Here is a 21,971-nt window from a genome sequence, read left to right as displayed (position 1 = left end):
CTGTAATTAAACACTCAGGTTTTGGTTTTGTAAGACTGCCTCTCCCTCTCTCTGTTTCCCCTCTCAGAAGACCTCTTTCTGAGAATGAAAAATTTGCTTCAGTTGTCTTCTTTTTGGGTTCAATGCTGGAGAATTGCTTTTATTTTTCTGTTTTGAAGTACGTTTGCTGGATGAGAGCATTTGATTGCTGGAGGATTTGGAAAAGATCCCTTTTCTTTCTCAGTCTCAAGGGCCAGCTATTAAAAATGAGGTTGTGGCCCCTTCAAGCCAAGCTTTTCTTGAGGAAAGCCAGGCTGACATAACAGCTCAGTATGAATCTGGACAGCCTGGCTCAATGGGTTGAGGCCAGTGGCATGAGCTTCAATAAAGCCAAGTGCCAAGTTCTACACTTGGGTCACACAGCCCCATGCAGTGCTGGAAAGCTGTCCAGAGCAAAGGAACTGGGGGTGCTGGTTTTCAGCCAGCTGAATACGATCCAGCAGTGTGCTCAGGTAGCCAAGAAGGTCAACAGAATCCTGGCCTGTATCAGCAACAGTGTGGCTGGCAGGGAGCTGATTGTCCCCTGGTACTCAGCACTGATTTTGGGCCCCTCACTACAAAAGGACATTGAGGCTCTGCAGCATGTCCAAATAAGAGCTCTAGAGCATAAGGCTTATGGAGAGTGGCTGAGGGAAGTGGGGTTGTTTAGCCTGGGGGAAGGGAGTTTGAGGGGAGAACTTCTCCCTCTATTTAACTACCTGCATGGAAGATGTAGTGAGATGGGGATTGGTCTCTTCTCCCAAGCAACAAGCTCAAAGACATGAGGAAGTTGCCTTAAGTTGCACCAGAGGAGGTTTAGGTTGGATATGGGGAAAAATTTCTTCCCTGAAAGGGTTGTCAAGCCCTGGAACAGGCTGCCCAGGGAAGTAAGTGGTGGAGTCTCCATTCCTGGAGGTATTTAAAAGATGTGTAGGTTTGGTGCTGAGGGTCATGATTTAGTGGTGACCTGGCAATGCTGAATTAATGGTTGGACTTGGTGATCTTAAAGGTTTTCTTCCAGCCAAATCCGATTCTGTGATTCTCAGAGAAGCTGAGAGCTGTTGGCTTTCATGGGCTTCAGCTAGAGCTGGTGACATTCACTGCCTTGCAGGACAAGCCCTGAGCTGGCACTTGTCAAGCTCTAACCCTCACTTAAGTTTGATTTTCAATTCTTGATAGAAGTATGGCTGGAAAATCTGAATATTGTGATGATATCCCAGGTTTTATTCAGCAAATTTCATTTGGTTGGACAGCTAGAAAATGTCACAAGGGCAGCAGTGTATTTTGTGTCCTGCTCCAAACAAAACCACAGTGAAAGCTACCATATATGCCTGGAGAGTTGCACTGCAAAGTTAAGAGGAGTCCTGATGCCTGTGGTGCTTGGTAGGTCTAGCTGAGAACATTTGCATTCACATTAAAAAAGAAAAGGGAAGGGGAAAGAAAAAAATAAAAGGAAAGGGGGAAAAAAAGGAAAAAAAAAGGCAAAAAGAAAAGGGAAGAAGGGAAAAAGAAAAAAGCAAAAAGGAAAGGGAAAAAATAAAAGCAAAAGGAAAGGGAAAGGAAAAAAAACTGAAAAGAAAGGGGAAAAAATAAAAAGGGAAGGGGGAAAGGGGAAAGGGGAAAGGGAAAAAGGGAAGGGGAAAGGGGAAAGGGAAAAAGGGAAGGGGAAAGGGGAAAGGGAAAAAGGGAAGGGGAAAGGGAAAAAGGAAAAAAGACAAGGAAGGGGAAAGGGGGGGAAAGAAAAAGGTGGGGCTGAACTGAAGCAGTGTCTCCAGTAGCAGCTCCTTGTTTGTGCTCACGTTAGTTGATGTGCAGCCCCAGCAAGGAGGCTGAGAGGTCAGCAGAGCGCTGTGCATCGCTGGCGGAAGGGACAACCTGATTGGTGCTGTTAGAGGGTTCGGAAGCAGTCCTGCTGGGCGTGGGTGCGTTCCTCCCGCTCGGGGGAACACGAAAGACCGAGCGGGCAGCGCCCTTTGGTCCTTGCTCTGCCCTGTGTGTGAGACAGGCTGGTTTGCCTCCCCAGCCTCGACAGCACCTCGAGAGCTTGCAGGCACAAGGAGGAGCGTGGGTAAAATTAGCGAGGGGAGGCAGGAGGACGGATCGGTTAACACTTTGTAGGCTGCAATACCTCAACACTGTGCTCATGCTGCGTCCCTCTTTTGTGTGTTTCCAGATAACCAAGTTGAAAATTGACAGCAACCCTTTTGCTAAAGGATTCCGGGACTCTTCCAGACTCACTGATATCGAGAGGTAATGGGGGCTTTCTGTTTACTTTCCACGGAGATAAGATAAAGAGAAGAGAGAGTTTGTAGCAAAAAGCATCCTTTCAACCCCTGAGAAGCTGGGCATTTCAATGTTATCTTGTTGCACATAGTGAGCCTCCTCCACCTCCTTTAAAACAACTTACAAACTTCGTGCAGAACGAGCCGGTTCGAGTTTTGACATCTGGTGCAGCTGGGGGCTGATGTATTCATCTTCCTGAGGGGGCTTGCTGGAGGGTGGAGAGGGTCAGTTGTACGACTTCAGAATGAAAAGCTTGGTTCTTGTGGTGCCATTTAATCCTGTTGAGGGCTGTGAAGTGGGGCAGTGGCCTTGTGAAAAAACATCTTTATAGCTCTCCACCGCTCCACACGGTGGGGAAAGAGAAGAGGGGAGCTTCCCAAAATACACTTCAGCAGCCCCAGACACTGAAGTCAGCAATTATTGCCATCAGGATGAATCCCATAACTCCCACTCTGATGACAAAGATGCCATTTTCGTTTCACCAAAATTGTCCTGCAGGCTGCACCAGGGGAAAGCTTTATCTGGAAACTGCTGGGTTTTGTGTGTGCTGGGTGTGCAGCTGCTGTGGGGACACAGAGGCATCAACATCCACAGCTGAGTAGGAAAGAAACTTCAATCTCCTGGCACCTCATTTTTATCATCTGGTGTCGAATAGTTTGGCAAATAAAGCTGCCTGCATCCTTTAGGCTGGAAGACAGCTTGATGGAGGTGGATATGAGGAGAGGCTGAGAGCCCAGGGGCTGTTCAGTCTGGAGAAGAGAAGGCTGAGAGGGGATTTAATCAATGTCTATCAATATCTGAGGGCTGGGGGTCAGGAGGGAGGGGACAGGCTCTTCTCGGTTGCACCCAGGGATAGGACAAGGGGCAATGAATGGAAATTCCAGCACAGGAGGTTCCATCTCAACAGGAGGAGGAACTTCTTCACTGTGAGGGTCACAGAGCCCTGGAGCAGGCTGCCCAGAGAGGTTGTGGAGTCACCTACTCTGGAGACTTCCAAGCCCCATCTGGATGTATTCCTGTGTGACCTGTGCTGGATTCTCTGGTCCTGCTCTGGCAGGGGGGTTGGACTCAACCATCATCTTCCAATCCCTAACACCCTATGATCCAGCCCATCCAGAGCTTGCTGTGAGCACACAGTCAGGAAAGAAAGTTTGAAGAGTCTACCCCCACCCCCAGGCTCCTATGGAGGGATATCCAGTTGTAGCTGTGAATCACCTCTTGTGGGTGCATGCAGGGGACAAACTGTATCCACACAGCCAGAGAAAGTCGTGACAGTATTTCAGAAGCACATCAGTCTTAGCAGCTCCATGGGTGGGAAATAGTTATCTGTTTTATACTTTCCTAGGGGCTGGATCCTCAGTGATCCCTTGAGCAAATGGGTAAGAGAGCAGCAATTTGGGAAAAGCAAGCTTAGAGCCTGCGGTGCACGCTGGCAAAGTTGGTTCAAAACTGCTTCCTAAGTGAAAGCCTTCACTGCAAACAGGGGGAAAACCCCAAAGCAACCAAAGCAGGTCCAGTTAAAATAGCATAGCCTGCTGGATTGGCAGAGCACTGAGGTGAGCACCATCCAAAGCTCAGATGTGTGGGCCAAGAAAGGACCTTGCAGAAGAGACTCTGGTCTTCCCTTTTCAGTCCCCTTGTTTTGCAGGCAAGTGACATCTATTGACAGTTTTGCAAGGGCTGAGAGAGAGGCTGAAGAGATAAGCAGAGAGAAAAACTTAGTTACCTCTGTGCAGATGAACCTGACTATCGCGGTGCTGGATAGGAAGGGAATTTTTTCCAGAGGACATCTTATTATAACAGCAGATGGCAGGGAGTCAGAAATGCTGAGCATCAACTGCAGTGCCCTTTTGTTTATTGATAAGTGGAAGAACAGAGCCTGAGACAAGGCAGCCTAGCCCAGGCATGAATGTTGCCATGAAAGATAAGGCAGCCAAATGTGAAACCTGCAGTAAAGACAAGGGGGAAAAAAAGAATGTGGAAGGTATGGCAATGACAATTAAAACAGTGCAATGACAATTAAGGTCTTAGTGTGAGTTAAATTGGAAAGCTTAGCTCTGAATAGGGAACAGCAGCATTAAATCCCCCCAACAACCTGCTGCATGAGACAGCAAAGCAATGAGGCAGTAAAAGAGGGCTGGTACGAGACTATTTGAGAGTTTTTCAGCTTACCTGATCTGGTCCAGAAATACCAAAGGATTGATTCAGTTCCAGCATCAAAATATTCAGGCAGAGGAGGAATGTCACTCTCATCTGGTTCTGTAGACTTCATCTTCATGCCAGCAACATTGCTTCAAGAAATCCAATACAAAGCAAAAGAAACACCAAAGTGAGGTAGGGCAACAGGGAGAATTTCTTGCTTGAAGTCTGTCCTGGCATGCACTATGAGATGTAGGGGAAACACTGAGTGACTCTTGGGTGGAATCTACTGGCTTAAGCTGGTTGGAAGGCAGCTTCTGTTGCATTATGATATATAGGTGAGACATTGAATGACATTTGGTTGGAAACTACTGGTTTAAGGTGGTTGGAAGGCAGCTTCTGCTGCATTATGAGATGTAGGTGAGACCTTGAATGACTCTTGCTTGGAAACTACTGGTTTAAGGTGGTTAGAAGGCAGCTTCTGTTGCATTATGATATGTAGGTGAGACATTGAATGACATTTGGTTGGAAACTACTGGTTTAAGGTGGTTGGAAGGCAGCTTCTGCTGCATTATGAGATGTAGGTGAGACATTGAATGACTCTTGCTTGGTCCTGGATGGAAACCACTTGTTTAAGCTGGTTGGAAGGTTGCTTCTGTTGTGTTATGAGAGGTAGGTGAGACACTGAATAACTCTTGCTTGATTTGGTTGGAAACTACTGGTTTAAGATGGTTGGAAGGCAGCTTCTGTTGTGTTGTTGGAAGTAGGTGAGACATTAAATGAGTCTTGCTTGGTTCTGGTTGGAAACTGTACTGGTTTAAGGTGGTTGGAAGGCAGCTTCTGTTGTGTTGTTGGAAGTAGGTGAGACATTGAATGAGTCTTGCTTGGTTCTTGTTGAAAACTGTACTGGTTTAAGGTGGTTGGGAGGCAGCCTCTGCTGCATTGTGAGATGTAGGTGATACATTGAATGACTCTTGCTTGGAAACTACTGGTTTAAGGTGGTTGGAAGGCAGCTTCTGTTGCATTGTGAGATGTATGTGATACATTGAATGACTCTTGCTTGGTCCTGGTTGGAAATTGTCAATGTTCATTCTTGTTAACCCATTACAGAGACATAGTTATCTCTGTAAGTTGGCTGTCTAAGAATGATATTTATTTGCCAGGGAAAAGACTCTGCAGGGCAAATGCACACTTGCACAGCTCTTGAGAATGGCACAGTTATGTGGAAGCTGTGAAAATCCCTTCCAGGCACTGCTCCCTATGCACAGGGCACGTGCATGCTTAATCTGCGGCGCTGTGCAGTGATCCTAATGGTCTCCTGTAAAGCATCCTGTGATGTTCGGGCCAAGAGAGCACTCATTTATCACGAGTTCCAGCTTTTCCAAATGACCTAAGTAGTGTGAAAGTGTACAGAGCTTTGTATTTCATTTCCAGGTATTTAAGCCTGCTTTTTCCTAAACAGCCTTTGGGGAGGGAAACAAATCAGATCAATTGATCTTTAGAGACCTAAAGAAATTAAATTAGCCTGGAGTCAGTTACTGCACTAAACCATCCAGTAATTGGATTGCTCCTTGTAACTGATTGAAAACAGCCTCTATCTGTAACAAGACAGGGAGCTTTCCTTTATAGTAGATCTGAGAGAAAAACACATCTTTTTATGACATGATGACAGAAATTGCACTTTTTTAACCTAATTGAATATGATCTTATAAATCCGTGACTTTAACGATTTCGGGCTTCCCGTGCGAGATTTATGATCCTTGGGTAGGAAATCCGAGCTGCAAAGGCCTTTAGGATTAAAGCTCTCTGCATGATATGTGTCAGAGTTAAATTAATATATGCAAAGGTAGAGAAATTTGAGGAATGGTAGAGGAAGAGGGCAACAGAAAAGTCATTCAAGTGCCTTCGTTTTCTTTCGTTCCTGTCTCCTGTGAGGACAGGCTGAGGGAGTTGGGGTTGTTGAGTCTGGAGAAGAGAAGGCTCCAAGGAGACCTAATTGTGGCCTTCCAGTATCTAAAGGGGGCTACAGGAAAGGTGGGGAAAGACTTTTGAGGGTGTCAGGGAGTGATAGGACTGGGGGGAATGGAGCAAAACTAGAACTGGGTAGATTCAGATTGGATGTTAGGAAGAAGTTCTTCCCCATGAGGGTGGTGAGAGACTGGCACAGGTTGCCCAGGGAGGTGGTGGCAGCCTCATCCCTGGAGGTTTTTGCAGCCAGGCTGGCTGTGGCTGTGAGCAAGCTGCTGTAGTGTGAGGTGTCCCTGGCCATGGCAGGGGGGTTGGAACTGGCTGATCCTTGAGGTCCCTTCCAACCCTAACAATTCTATGATATACCTTCCAAACTTTTCCTTGTACTTGTGGCTGTCTATGCAAAGCTTTTAACCATTTAAAAGAAAAAAGCCTCTGGGGAGTTTGATATATATTGAATTTTCAGTAGGATATGAGATTCCTTAAGCAATCAGCTCATTCCATGCATTGCTTGTGGTAATCTCTTTATGGCAATGGGGCAGACTTGATCTGGGCTACCATGAGAAGCTGCTGATTCATTTGTGATCTTTTTTGCCTGCTATTCACATTGACTCCACTATAAAAAAAAAGAAAAAAAGGCTTCTGCAGTGGTTGTGATTGAAAACTGAACACTTTGTAACTAGCAGAATGTGGAGCTTGACATACTCTGGTGTGGACTATCACAGAAATGTTCAGGCTGGAACAGACCCTCAGCATCATCAAGTCCAACCCAGAACCCTGCTCTGCAAGGGTCACCCCTAAACCATAGCCCCAAGCACCGCATCCAAACCACCCTGAAACGCATCCAGGCTTGGGGACTCCACCACTTCCCTGACCACTCTCGCCATGAAAAAATTGTTCCTCTTGTCCAGTCTGAACCTACCCAGGCACAGCTTGAGGCCATTGCCTCTTGTTCTATCCCTCATTACCTGTGAGAAGGGACCAGCAGCAGCCTCTCCACAATGTCCTTTCAGGGGGTTGTAGACAGCAATGAGATCTACCTTCAGCCTCCTCTTTTCCACACTAACCATCCCCAGCTCCTTCAGTTGCTCCTCATCAGATTTATTCTCCAAGCCCTTCCCAGCTTCCTTGCCCTCCTCTGCCCTGGCTCCAGCCCCTCCACATCTCTCTTGTGCTGAGGTGCCCAAACCTGGACACAACACTCCAGGGGTGGCCTCCCCAGAGCTGAGTGCCAGGGGACAATCCCCTCCCTGCTCCTGCTGGCCACAGCATTGTTGATCCCTGCCAGGATGCCTTTGGCTTTCTTGGCCACCTGGGCACACTGCTGGCTCCTCTTCAGCTCCTTGTCCATGAGCACCCCCAGCTCCCTTTCTGCCTTCAGCCTTCAAGCCACACTGCCCCAAGCCTGGAGCATTGCTTGAGGTTGTTGTGACCCAAGTGCAGGCTCTGGCATTTGGCCTTGACTGTGGGATGCCAGATGAGGATGATCTGTTTTAACAGTAAGCTTTGTGAAAAAGACTGATGTAGGTATTATATTGAGCAGTTCACACTGAAGAGAGGCTTTCAGGGAACATCCTTATGTTTCTCCTTAAGAAAAAACCTGCCAAAGCCATCAAGGATGCAAAATCAGAACCTAACAGACTATTTATTTATCTATTTTTAATTTTAAGCTTGAGTTTATGCTTTTAGTTTGGTATGAAGAGTTAGCCTTTCAGAGAGGAGAAAAAAAAAAAAAGATGAATAGAATAGAATAGAAGAGACCAGGTTGGAAAAGACCATCGAGTCCAACCTATCACCCAAAACCATCTAATCAACTAAACCATGGCACCAAGTGCCTCATCCAGGCTCTTCCTAAATACCTCCAGTGATGGTGACTCCACTACCTCCCTGGGCAGCACATTCCAATGGCATATCTCTCTTTCTATGAATAATTTCTTCCTAACATCAGCCTAAACCTCCCCTGGCACAGCTTGAGACTGTGTCCTCTTGTTCTGGTGCTGGTTGCCTGGGAGAAGAGACCAACCTCCACCTGGCTACAACCTGCCTTCAGGTAGTTGTAGATGGCAAGAAGGTCTCCCCTGAGCCTCCTCTTCTCCAGGCTAAGCCACCCCAGCTACCTCAGCCTCTTCTCACAGGGCTGTGCTCCAGACCCCTCCCCAGCTTTGTTGCCCTTCTCTGGACACCTTCCAGGAACTCAACATCCTTCTCAAACTGAGGGGCCCAGAACTAAAGCAACTGCAAGTAAAAATCATGCAAATAATCCAGTGAAAGAGGGGATTGCTTCCAGAATGTTTTTCAGTATTCCAACAGGAATACTGCATTATAAAATCATGCTTAAAGAAGAACTGACGGATCTCAGTCATGATCTGAATGGTGTCTCCCTTTTGAGAATAGAACAGAATAAACCAGGTTGGAAGAGACCTTCAAGATCATCGTGTCCAACCCCTCAACCAATCCAACCCACCTAAACAACTAACCCATGGGTTTTGATCCAGTATGTTATAGGGAAGTTCAGTGTGTGGACTTGTAACCACTTAGGAGAGCTGACTGCCTATAACCATCTGCACAAGTCCAACAATCTGCTTCTGGGAGGTAGATACACACTTCAGGAGGCAATAGAGGATGGTGGCACACCTAAGCTGGTTTTTGGCAGAGAAGGGAGGAGTTGGAAGGGTAAAAGAGCTGCATCCCATCATGCCAGCTGGATTTGCACGGTGATCAGATACTGAGGAACTTTCTGTCTGAGATGTGGAAACCTCTCTGGACCTGCTCACCACACCCCTTCTAATGCACCCCAGGATGCCAAGGGCACATTGCTGGCTCCTGGGCATCCTTTTGTCCACCAGGACTCCCAGGTCATTTTCCCCTATGCTGCTCTCCAACAGATCAACCCCCAGCCTCCACTGGTCCATGAGGCTGTTCTTTCCCAGATGCAGGACTCTACTCTTGTCCTCATTGCATAGATTATATTGTATGCTTTATAGCTCTTCTGCTGCTCAGTAGCCACTTTGGAGATACTCCTGTTCTTTCTCCTGCAATCATCCAAATCTAGGATTTTCACAGAATCACAGAACATTAGGGGTTGAAAGGGAGCTCAAAAGTTTATCCAGTCCAACCCTTCTGCCAGGGCAGGATCACCTCGAGTAGGTCACGCAGGAAAGCATCCAGGTGGCTTTTGAATGTCTCCAAAAGCTAGCTTTCATTTCCCTTCTTAAAATCCTTTTATTGCTGGAGTATTGCATCCACCCAACACTTGTCCCATAGTTTTGACTGTCTGAAAGTGTTTTGGTGACTATTATTTTTCAGGCCAAGTTAAACTTCAGCTCACATGAGACAATGCAGTCTGATCAGTCCTGGTCCTTTCTTGGATGGAATGGGTTTAGTTTTCATCTAAGCAGGGGAACTGGAGTTGTTTCATTGTGGTGAGGATTTGGAGCATCCTGTGTCAGAGCTTAATTGGGTTCCTATGGTCAGCCTATAACATTCATGCACTGCTATAACAGCTACTACATGTAGCACAGAAATGCTTCTGTGTGATGAACTATGTGCAAAACATCAACTCAAACCCACAGGAACATGAAGGCTGAGGGATACCTGAGCAGTGGAGGATTTGGACCATCCTGTGTCAGAGTTTATTTGGGTTCCTATGGTTAGCCTGTAGTACTCATCCCCTGGTATAAGAGCTACTACATGTAGCACAGAAATGCTTCTGTGTGATGAACTATGTGCAAAACATCAACTCAAACCCACAGGAACATGAAGGCTGAGGGATACCTGAGCAGTGGAGGATTTGGACCATCCTGTGTCAGAGTTTATTTGGGTTCCTATGGTTAGCCTGTAGTACTCATCCCCTGGTATAAGAGCTACTACATGTAGCACAGAAACGCTTCTGTGTGATGAACTATGTGCAAAACAGCAACTCAAACCCACAGGAACATGAAGGCTGAGGGATACCTGAGCAGTGGAGGATTTGCAGCATCCTATGTCAGAGCTTAATTGGGTTCCTATGGTCAGCCTATAACATTCATGCACTGCTATAAGAGCTACTACATGTAGCACAGAAACGCTTCTGTGTCCTGGAGTCTGTGCAAAACAGCAGCTCAAACCCATGGGAGCATGAAGGCTGAGGTGTACCTGAGCAGTGGCTCTGACAGTTTACTGCTCACTTTTAGCTGCTGTTCTGCAAATGTCTGTGTTCCTCATGCTGTGCTGTCATTGCTTCTGTCCTGGGGGGGCCGGGAGGGGGAAGGTGTGGGGGCTTGGTTTGGTTTGGTTTGGTTTGGTTTTTCTGGTTGTGGTTAGTTTTCTTTTTTTTTTCTTTTCTGTTATTTTGGTAGGTGTTTTTTGTTTTGTTTTGTTTTGTTTTGTTTTGTTTTACAAAGTTGTCTTTAGCAGTTGTGTCTTGGCCAAATTAGTCATCTTTTCCCTTAAAACAAAAAAAAACAACACCAAAAAGGAGATAGAAAAAGTTCTACCGCAGCGCAACTTCCGACAAGTTTATTTTGGTGCCTTCTCAGCCCATTTATTCCATCTGTCTTCACCTCACCTCACTTCTGATGTCTCCTGTTATCTGGGCTCTCTTCCAAACATACTAACTGGCAGCTACCAAAAAAAAAAAAGAAAAAAGAAAAAAAGAAAAGGCAAAAAGGAAACCTTTGAAATGCAGAACTAAAGAAGTCATTCAGGCTGCAAACTGATAATTCATACACTTGATATCCTGCTCTGTGTTTTCTTTGTGTTGAAGTAAAAGGCCAAGCAAAACATGGCTGCCAGTATTATTTTTGGGTTTACTTTATGATTCTCCTTCTGTTAATATATGTATTTTTTTTTAATTAGCATTGGCTTTTTCTTGTTCAAGGGGAAAAAAGAAAAGGCAAAAAACTAAAGGAAGAAATCAAATCCCGTGACACTGGGACTAGGAAGCACATTTGGGAGGGTGTCCTTTACCTTTACCTCTTGGATAGGAAAGGCAAAAAGCCAGAGGACACTAACAGGTTGCTGGGCTCTGCTCTGAAATGTGTACTTCTTGTAGTAATTCCTGAGAGAGTAACTTCTGCAGGAGATCTGAGTTCATTTATCACCCCAGTCTAGCTTTTGCACATTGGCTTCAAAGGAGGCTAAAGCTGGCTCCCAGTGGAATGGGCCCCATCACATCCACCCTCCATCCTCTCTAGAGCCTGGGTTTAGAGCCAAGATGGATACTAACCCAAGCCTGGCTCCAGCAAGCTAGTTCTGGATTAGCTTCTCTAACACCTTCTGCCAAGCGCATATATATTGCCTCATGCTTCCTCGTCCCAAAAGGAAAAGGTAGGCTTCCTGTCTCCATCCCCTGGATGTGCTCTCTGCTTCAGGGAGCTTCAGGGGCATTAAGGCACGCAGCAACATCAGTGTTGACAGTGTATTGTGGCCAGGTGAACCCTCTTCCATATCAGCAGCAGGGCTTGTGGCCATGAGCTCCAGAACCAGGCTCAGGGCGATCACCAGGCTGTTGTGAATGCACAGCTGATGCAGAGGAACAGCAAAAGGAGCAGGAAAGAAATGACACAAAAGAGCATCAAAGAGATGCCTGCTTCCACCTACAAAGCAGCACTGTTTTTTTATCTTGATTAAAGATCCTGCTCAGGGTAATCTGGGACTTTATTATCCCTTGAGAGAATTTCTGCAACCTGAGAAGACAGCAAAAGGAAGTGCAGGACCTTGCTCCTCAGCTGCTTTCCCAAGCCGGCTTTGTTTTCTGCCATCTTCCAGTCCGTATCCAAGGCAAGATCTTGGATTTAGCCTGCAAAGCATTAGTGAACTGTTTGTCAGCTACATCAGGATCTTCCTACCTATTTTTGATCCCTGAGACCACTCTGTATGTGCAGAGCACTGTTGACTAAGCAAGGCCAGAGGCTCAGCTTGCAGCTGCAAGACACAAAGCATCCCTAGCATGGAAGTTTAGTTTTTGGAATCAGCTGCTGGCAGAGATGAGAGAACTGCTCAGTAATGAGGTTAAAGTCTGCAAACAGCAAGGTGTTCCCTGTGCACACTGAAACCTTGTTAACTGATAATCTCACCCAAGCCTTCCCTTCCTTTGGTTCCTTGTACACAGCTCAGTGGTTTATTGCTTGCACAAGATGCTTGGTTCATAATAAGTAGAGGTTTATTGACAGGGCTGGACTCAAGGTGTGCTTGCCTCAGAATGCAGAGCATTGGGATCAGCCTGAGCTCCTTTTCCCTTTTACCTCTCCTCACATTTGTCCTTCCTCAGCATCCTCTCTGTGGCTGTGCCAGACAATACAAGCTTAGGGTTTTTTCTAAGGTATTTACAATGACCTCAAGGATCAGCCAGTTCCAACCCCCCTGCCATGGCCAGGGACACCTCACACTACAGCAGCTTGCTCACAGCCACATCCAGCCTGGCCTTCAAAACCTCCAGGGATGAGGCTTCCACCACCTCCCTGGGCAACCTGTGCCAGTCTCTCACCACCGTCACGGGGAAGAACTTCTTTCTAACATCCAATCTGAATCTGTTTCTAGTTTTGTTCCATTCCCCCCAGTCCTATCACTCTCTGACACCCTCAGAAGTCCCTCTCCAGTTTTCTTGTAGCCCCCTTCAGATCCTGGAAGGCTACAATTAGGTCTCCTCAGAGCCTTCTCTTCTCCAGACTGAACAGCCCCAATTCTCTCAGCCTGACTTCACAGGAGAGAAGAGGAACTCCAGCCCTCTGCTCATCCTCGTAGCTCTTCCCTGGACATGTTCCAGCATGTCTGGAACCTGTGTTCCAGACAGTCAGCTTTATTCCTGCATCTAGAACTCGATTTCACAAGCACTTAAACCTTGGTTTTAACGTTTTGCTTCCACCTGCACATCTACTTCAGAGAAAGTCCTAAAGCATCTCTGTCCTTAAAGGGCAGAGGAGGCTGACCTCCTCTTTCCAACCTCTGTGAGAAACTTGACATTTCCATAGAAGGGGAGTTGCAACCCCTTTTTTCTTCAAGAAAACACGATTTCTGAGCAGTGTTCTCTGAGCATCAAACACCTGGGCATGGTGCAGAGAAAGAAGAAAAGATTATCCCTTAGCTCCCTCATCACTTGTCCAGGATGAGGGAGACCTAAGTGCAGACTTCAGTTTTTGGTTTTCTCGGTGTGGAGCAACATGACTTGGCGGATAACTGAGTAGAGAACTCGCACCATTCCTTGCTTCCTTTTGCAGGCTTAGCTGGTTTCAGGCTCAGCTTTTGCGTTTTGGAGGTCTGTTTGGAGGGTGGGGGTTTTTTTATGTGTTGCACGTGGAGAGAAGGAAGAGTGTCCACCTGAAGGCTGGGTGGGCCAGGTGCCTAAATGCTGGTGTGAATCTCGGTGCTTTGCGCTCGTGATGTGAATCAGAGCCTCAAACTCTAAAGTGACGAATCGGTACGTGCGCAGCGATTATAGCATAAACCACCACCAAGGGGAGGCAAAATAGTCTTATGCAGCCTGTAGTATTAAATCCCAGCTGCACCAAAGGAATTGTGAAATTAATTGCTTACCCAGATCCAAGTTTCCTTGTCAGACCGTTCCCTCTGCCATAAAACCCTTTGCTTCTCGTGCCAGCGAGTGAGATTAATCTCCTAAAACCTTTAGCTCGCTACCTGCAACGTTACAACAATTAAAAGCAACTGAAGAAACCTACCACGTAGCTTCCCTGCTTTCCAACTCTGCAGATTGAGAGTTCACTAAGAAGTCATCTTTCTCTCTCTTTTTTTTTTTTCCCCTTCAAAAGAAGACAACCATACACAATAATAGAGTCCTGTCTAGCACACAGACCCATCTGGAAAGAATTTAGTCTGCAATAATTGTGGGCATTTGATTTAGCTTTACATCCCTGAAGGCAATTCAGATGTAAATTTATTGGGGGGAGTTGATCCCCAAACCTCCACTGGCTCCAGGGTTGTGGAGATGAATTTGGCCCCACTGCACTGGAACTGGAGCCTGCATTGTTTCTGTTGCATCAGGATATTATTACATGCTGTAATGCCTGTTCTGATAAGCAGACCTTGACTGGAAGTAAAGGCAATAGAGACAATACAGACAACCACCTGAGCCATATTTGTCAGACCTGTAAAGGTTAATAATTCTTCAGGTATGAATCTGTTTAGAGACTGGTGCCTAAATCTCTTGGACAACTATGGTCTAATTCATTACTCTGTTATTCTGTAGTTGCCTGAAATAGTCTTTGTGGTTAAGTAAAACTCTCTGCATTTCATATTGTGCTTCAGAAAGCCTGAATCTTATTCTTCAGTCCTTCAAAGACTGATAATTCTTTAGGTATGAATTTGTTTAGAGACTGGCATCCAAATGGCTCAGACAACACTGGCCTAATTCATCACTCTGTCATTCTGTAGTCATCTGAGATAGTCTTCTTGGTTAAGTAAAGCTCTCTACATTTCACTTTCTGCTCCAGAAAACCTGAATCTTATTCTTTTCAGACCTTTAAAGACTGATAATTCTTTAGTTATGCATCTGTTTAGAGACTGGTGCCTGAACCACTTGGGCACCTATGGTCTAATTCATTACTCTGTTATTCTGAAATAGTCTTTATGGCTAAATAGAGCTCTCTGCATTTCACATGGTGCTTCAAGAAGGGGGAAAAAAAGAAGAAGGAGAAGAAGCTTGGAGTGGCATTCAGCCCATAATGTAAACAATGCCATCTGTCTTTTCCTTTGTAACATCTTCTTTGAGATAGCCCTGATATGCCTACTGTTTTCAATCACTTAAAAGGCAGTAATTCAATTAGCTCATCCTCTGCATAGGAACTGCCATTGCTTTCAGTCCACTTCCAATCCTGACACAAGTAAATCACTTTGATAAGATCCTCTTTTTATTTACTTTCTTTCTTTTTTTTTTTTTTTTTCCTGGGGAGACTCTGGCATAAGTAATGATGGCAGTGATAGACCAAGGACATAACAGCCATAATGCAGTTGCTGGTAGGAAAGGAAAACACTGTGCTGCTGTGATTTAGCCTGGAAAATACAGAGTACAGAATTAACCAGACTGGAAAAGACCTCAGAATCATCAAGTCCAACCTATCACCCAACACCATTTCATCAACTAAACCATGGCACCAAGTGCCTCATCCAGGCTCTTTTTAAACACTTCCAGGGATGGTGACTCCACCACCTCCCTGGGCAGCACATTCCAATGGCCAAGCTCTCTTGCTGGGAAGAATTTCTTCCTCACCTCCAGCCTGAACCTCCCCTGGCACAGCTTGAGACTGTGTCCTCTTGTTCTGCTGCTGGGTGCCTGGGAGAAGAGACCAACCCCCACCTGGCTGCAACCTCCCTTCAGGTAGTTGTAGGCAGCAATAAGGTCTCCCGTCCTCTTCTCCAGGCTAAGCAACCCCAGCTCCCTCAGCCTCTCCTCATAGGGCTTGTGGTCCAGACCCCTCACCAGCTTTGTTGCCCTTTTATCTCCAGGGATGTGGCCCCAATCACCTTCTTGGGCAACCTGTTCTAGTGTTCCATCACCCTCATGGTGCAGAACCTGTTCCTAGCATCCAATCTAAATCTGCTCTGCTCTGGTTTGAAGCCATTGTCCCTGGTCCTGTCACCGCAGGCCTTTGTAAACAGTTTCTCTCCATCCTTCTTGTAGGCTCCCTTTAGGAACTGGCTCTGCTCTTGCTCCTTCACTAAATTTCAGTGAGATCTCACAAGAAGCATTCCCGTTTATCAAACACAGGGCATGACATCCCTAATTCTACGTGAAAATAAGAACATTTACACAAATGCAGTAGTTCAGGTGTCAAATTGTGCAAGCAGAACTGATTCAATAATGCTAACTGCACCTTTCCAGTATTTCATCTAGTATTTGCATCAAAAGTTTCTAGCTGGAGTGTGTGGATTAGAGATGGAATGGAATTGAATGGAATGGAATGGAATGGAATGGAAGATAATGGAATAGAGTAGAGTAGAGTAGAACAAACCAGGCTGGAAGAGACCTTCAAGATCATCATGTCCAACCCATCAGCCAACACCATCTAAGATTGTACTGAAAACTAAACTCCCCCCACCCCCAAAAAAGCCCCCAACAACAACCACCCAAAAACTTAATTGGAAAGGGGGTTTGGAAAATGGTTTTCCTTGGGAGTTTCTACAGCAGCCACGCTCTCCAAGCAGAGGGCATTAGCCAGCATCAGTGGCCAAAGGGTAAGCTCAGAGAGTGCCTTCACTGAGCAGCAGATTTAAACAGCTGTCACTACCCAGATTCCTTCAAGAGGAACAGAAGGTCAGAGCCATGCTGGAGGCGTGCCGAGGTCCTATTCATCTTTGGTGTAATGCCACCTACTTACATGGAAATGTGCTGGCAACGTGCAAGGTTGGATTTCCTTGCAAACTGCTATGGCTTATCGTGCAGATATGCCTTCCTTCTATTTAAAAATGGTTTGGGTGACTTCAGTGCTTTGTGTCCCCAGTGAGGGGGGGTGAGGGAGGGCCTGGCAGACAAAGTTTAACCTCCCAGAATAGATGTGGCATGAGATTGATAGCATCTGCAGACTTCCTGCCATGAACTGGCCTCAACTCTGATGCTGAAGGAGCATGATTAGAGCTGAGCTGCCTCTAGACACATAGAATCATAGAATTGTTAGGGTTGGAAAGGACCTCAAGGATCATCTAGTTCCAACCCTCCTGCCGTGGGCAGGGGCACCTCACATTAGATCAGGTTGCTCTGAGCCACATCCAGCCTGGCCTTCAAAAACTCTAGGGATGAGGCTTCCACCACCTACCTGGGCAACCTGTCCCATCTGTCTTTTGCCCCTCTTTCAGAACAATGAGAGAACACCTGCTGAGGTGCTCATGTGTGGTGTGAAATCTTGTTTGGGAGGAGCTGGACCACAGGTGTCTCTGAACCTAGGCTGAGCACTCAGCACAAATAATCCCAGAGGCTGTGTTTTCAAAGAGTGCTGGGCTTATATTCACTGTCTGAGACCATGTCCAGGAAATGCAGTAGGAAGTTCACTCTGCTGAAGAAGCAGCACCACACAGGTAAGAGGTATATCAACAATGTTAAATCACCAGCAGGCCAAGCCCAGCATTTCCAGTGACATGCTAGGAGGTGACTCTCTTGTAAGCCGTGTTGGAGGGTCTGTGTTAGAAAGAACAGGGACTTTTCTGTCCCTGTGACCTGGACAGGGAAAAGGCAGCATGTTCATTGCATTTAACCCTGCTTAGGATGTTATTGATGCAGTACTTTGTTTCCTTTCACAGAGAAAGCGTGGAGAGCCTTATCCAAAAGCATTCCTATGCCAGATCCCCCATTCGAACCTATGGAGGAGAAGATGATCTTGGAGATGACAGCCAGGGAACACAAAGCAGAGGTAGGAAAATGTGCTCATGTGGTGACCTAGTTATGCTTGAGAAAAAGGAGGACCACAGTCAGTACTGTGCTACTCTATAGAGTTTTTCTCTGCTGTGTCTCTCTGATATAGAATACAGAATTAACCAGGTTGGAAAAGACCTTTGAGATCATCAAGTCCAACCTATCACCCAGCACTGTCTCATCAACTAAACCATGGCACCAAGTGCCTCAGCCAGGCTCTTCTTAAACACCTCCAGGGATGGACTCCACCACCTCCCTGGGCAGCACATTCCAATGGCCAGTCTCTCTTGCTGGGAAGAATTCCTTCCTCACATCCAGCCCATAAGTTCTATAATGAGGAAGAATATTCTTTAGCTTATGGATCTGGACATCTGATGTCCTCTCAGGACTGGTGTGGGGAGCTAGATCAGGAGGTAGCTCTAGAGATGCCTCCACAGCCTTTGCCGTCAGACAAGAACTTCCTCCTCTTAAAGATGGCTGAAACCCAGGCAGCTTCATGACTATGGAACTGAGAATGAGCCAATGCTCCCTAGCCCTTGGCAAGACTTCCTAGCTGGAGCTCAGCACCGTTTGTAGAGCACCACATGAATGTGCCGCTCCCCAGCCTTCCGTAAACTTGGTTCTGAGTATCTTCAACCAGCCTGTGGTTAACTTGCTTTGCCTCTGTAGGAAGAAAAGTCCATGGCCCTCTGGAAAATGGATGCTTAATTGTTATCTCTTGGTCTCTGAAAGGTTCTCTTCCTACTGAGGCAACTGGGCTCAAATGCCTTATCAGAAGGTTTGTGTATTTTGGCAGTGGCAGAGGAGGTAGCAAGGCAGAGTTGTTCTTTGTGGGGATACTCTCCAGGCAAACTGCATCTGTCATAATTTTCCACTGGAAACAGATCTCATTCCCATCCTGTGGGATGGCTGAACAGCATAAACTCCCCTTGCATTATGCTTTGCATATTGACTTCGTGACCTGCCTGATAGGCAACAGCCACTTGAGGTAAAGCAGTTCTGTCTGCCTCCCGACTGGCAGTGCCCTTGTCTTGTCCTCTAACTCCATACAGTGTGGCTAAGATAAGAGCATTATTTCTGGTCCTAAGCTCTTTGGGCTTGTGCAGGGAAAACACACTTATTTTTAACCACAAGTTGCTCTTGAACAAGATGTGATTAGGGTGGGTTTGTTCCTACACATCCGCTCCAAGAGCGGTTCCTTAGGTTGTGGAGTTCCTGGAGCCACTCCTCAGCCGGTATGATGCTGCCCTTCACACCTTGCTTCACATCAGCTGAGTTCCTAGGCCAGTTATTGTTAGAGAGGGTGTTACATTTTCCCTTGCCAGAAGTGCTCAGAGCAAGACACCTTCTCTCCAGGAATTAATTTCTCCCTGGGATGATGGCAACAAAGCTGGGGAAGGGTCTGGAGCACAGCCCTGTGAGGAGAGGCTGAGGGAGCTGGGGTTGCTTAGCCTGGAGAAGAGGAGGCTCAGGGGAGATCTTGCTCTCTACAGCTACCTGAAAGGAGGTTGTAGCCAGGTGGGGGTTGGTTTCTTCTCCCAGGCAACCAGCACCAGAACAAGAGGACACAGTCTCAAGCTGTGCCAGGGGAGGTTTAGACTGGAAGTGAGGAAGAAATTCTTACCAGAAAGAGAAATTGGCCATTGGGATGTGCTGCCCAGGGAGGTGGTGGAGTCCCCATCGCTGGAGGTGTTTAGGAAAAGCCTGGCTGCGGCACTTGGTGCCATGGTTGAGTTGATGAGATGGTGGTGGGTGATAGGTTGGACTGGATGATCTCTGAGGTCTTTTCCAACCTGGTTGATTCTGTGATGCTCTCCTTTGGGAGTGACAAAGAGAACAAGGTGAGCCTCAATATGAGAAATGGCCCTTAGAGCCTTTCTCTTCTGAAAAGAACCCTGAGAAAAGAGGCAGAGGATAAAGGAATAATTTCTCCTCACCCCCAGCCTAAACTTCCCCTGGCACAGCTTGAGACTGTGTCCTCTTATTCTGGTGCTGGTTGCCTGGGAGAAGAGACCAACCCCCACCTGGCTGCAACCTCCCTTCAGGTAGCTGTAGAGAGCAAGAAGGTCTCCCCTGAGCCTCCTCTTCTCCAGGCTAAGCAACCCCAGCTCCCTCAGCCTCTCCTCCCAGGGCTGTGCTCCAGACCCCTCCCCAGCCTCGTTGCCCTTCTCTGGACACGTTCAAGAGTCTCAATGTCCTTCTTAAATTGAGAACTGGACACAGTTCTTAAGGTGTGGCCTAGCCAGTGCTGCTCCTGCTGGCCACACTATTCCTGATGCAGGCCAGGATCACTGAATCACTGCAGCACATTTCCTTGATGCTGGCAAATGTGCTATGTGAGACCTTTTGTAGTACTAAGTTGCAAGTAGAGATGATTGCAGCTGGAAGAAGAAAGGACCCTTATGGAAGTTCCTCATGAGAAGTTCCTCATGCTTTGTTCTGTGTAGGACAAAGAAAGTCTATCACTGCTATTTATTTCTAATTGCATCCAGAGGATTCTCATCTCAGCCAATTTCAGCCATCTAACGATGCAAGTGGGTAGCCTTCAGCAGGGTATTTGTCACAAGAAGGCTGTTTCCAAAGGATATGAACCAGATAAATCCAATTAAAACTCTTTGATGCACAACGTCTGGGTGCCTGTGCTCCAGCATCCACACACAGGGTTCATGGTAGCCACCTGCAGCACAGCCAAAAGTAAACCTTCTCATCAAACCTAGGTTTGCATCCTGCTGGAGTGCTCAGACATCCCCTGATTTATAAAGGGATTTGCACTGCTCTGTGAGTGTTATCCTTACAGCTTGGCTCTGGATCTGAACTTCCCAGCAGTTAGGCAGTGGTTGAGTGGTGGAGTCAGGATCTGCTTCAAGTCCATTCCTGCTGCTGAACTGCCACAACTGCTCTGTCCTGTTCCTTGTTTCAGGAAGCAGAGGGGGAATAAATCAAGAGAGCAGCTCTTTTTCTGATTTGAGTCTATATCCCTAAAGAGACTGATGAATTTTTAGAGGGGAAAAATTAATAAAATCACCTTTCCCCCCCCCCCTTTCCATTGTTCCTTGCTTTGTAGCTTTGTTTTGAGTACATGGCTACAAGAGGTTAGTACAGAGAATTCCACTAAGTCTACCTTGGAGTCAGGATCTGGTTCAAGTCCATTCCTGCTGCTGAGCTGCCACAATTGCTCTGGGCTGGTTTACTTGTTTCATGAAGCAGAGGGGGAAGTCATCAAGAGGGTAGCTCTCTTTCTGATTGGAGATTATATCCCTAGAAGATTGATGAATTTTTAGAGGAAAAAGAAATAATAAAATTGCCTTTTTTCTCCCCTTTCCATTGTTCCTTACTTTGTAGCTTTGTTTTGAGTACATGGCTACAAGAGGTTAGTACAGAGAATTCCATTAAGTCTACCTTGGAGTCAGGGTCTGGTTCACGTCCGTTGCTACTGCTGAAGTACCACAATTGCTCTGGGATGTTTTACTTGTTTCATGAAGCAGAGGGGGAACTAATCAAGAGAGCAGCTCTCTTTCTGGTTGGAGATTATATCCCTAAAAGATTGAGATTGATGAACTTTTAGAGGAAAAAGAAATAATGAAATTGCCTTCCCCCCTTTCCATTGTTCCTTGCTTTGTAGTTTTGTTTTGAGTACATGTCTACAAGATGTTAGTACAGAGAATTCCATTAAGTCTACCTTGGAGTCAGGGTCTGGTTCAAGTCCATTCCTACTGCTGAAGTACCACAATTGCTCTGGGATGTTTTACTTGTTTCATGAAGCAGAGGGGGAACTAATCAAGAGAGCAGCTCTCTTTCTGGTTGGAGATTATATCCCTAAAAGATTGATGATTTTTTAGAGGAAAAAGAAACAGTAAGACTGCATTTTTTCCTTTCCATTGTTATTTGCTTGTAGCTTTGTTTCGAGTACATGGCTACAAGAGGTTAGTACAGAGAATTCCACTGAGTCTGCCTTGACAGAGAGATGCCTTCATGGTTTGCTTTTTCTTTTCACATTTTGGATGAACCTATCTTCTAGACTCAGATTTATGAAACCAAAGGCAGTTGTAAAATCTTTGTTGTCTCAGAATGGGTTTTGCAATGCTGGCTTGAAGTCATGTTTTGTCAGATCTTCTTGCCAGCACATTTATTTCTGAAGGTAAGAAACATTTCCTCAATGAGTGAAGCTGGACAGGAAAGAAAACACAGCAAGGACATGAGTTGGATGATTGCTTACTAACAAAGA

At 46.2% G+C, this 21,971-nt stretch overlaps 1 protein-coding gene across 1 annotated transcript in view; it reads left to right on the top strand.

Annotated features, from left to right (window-relative positions):
• Window positions 1–21,971, top strand: part of TBX20 (T-box transcription factor 20) — a 46,857-nt gene that overhangs the window by 22,609 nt on the left and 2,277 nt on the right. The window contains exons 6-7 of the mRNA XM_054177137.1: window positions 2,192–2,268; window positions 17,635–17,744. Coding sequence (XP_054033112.1) covers window positions 2,192–2,268; window positions 17,635–17,744 — 187 coding nt within the window. The remainder of the gene's footprint in view (window positions 1–2,191; window positions 2,269–17,634; window positions 17,745–21,971) is intronic.

The sequence above is a fragment of the Dryobates pubescens genome, chromosome 38 (assembly GCF_014839835.1).
Source record: "Dryobates pubescens isolate bDryPub1 chromosome 38, bDryPub1.pri, whole genome shotgun sequence".
In the NCBI taxonomy this organism is placed as follows: domain Eukaryota; kingdom Metazoa; phylum Chordata; class Aves; order Piciformes; family Picidae; genus Dryobates; species Dryobates pubescens.
The sequence above is the reverse complement of the archived record's forward strand: the minus strand, read 5'-3'. Positions and strand labels throughout refer to the sequence as shown.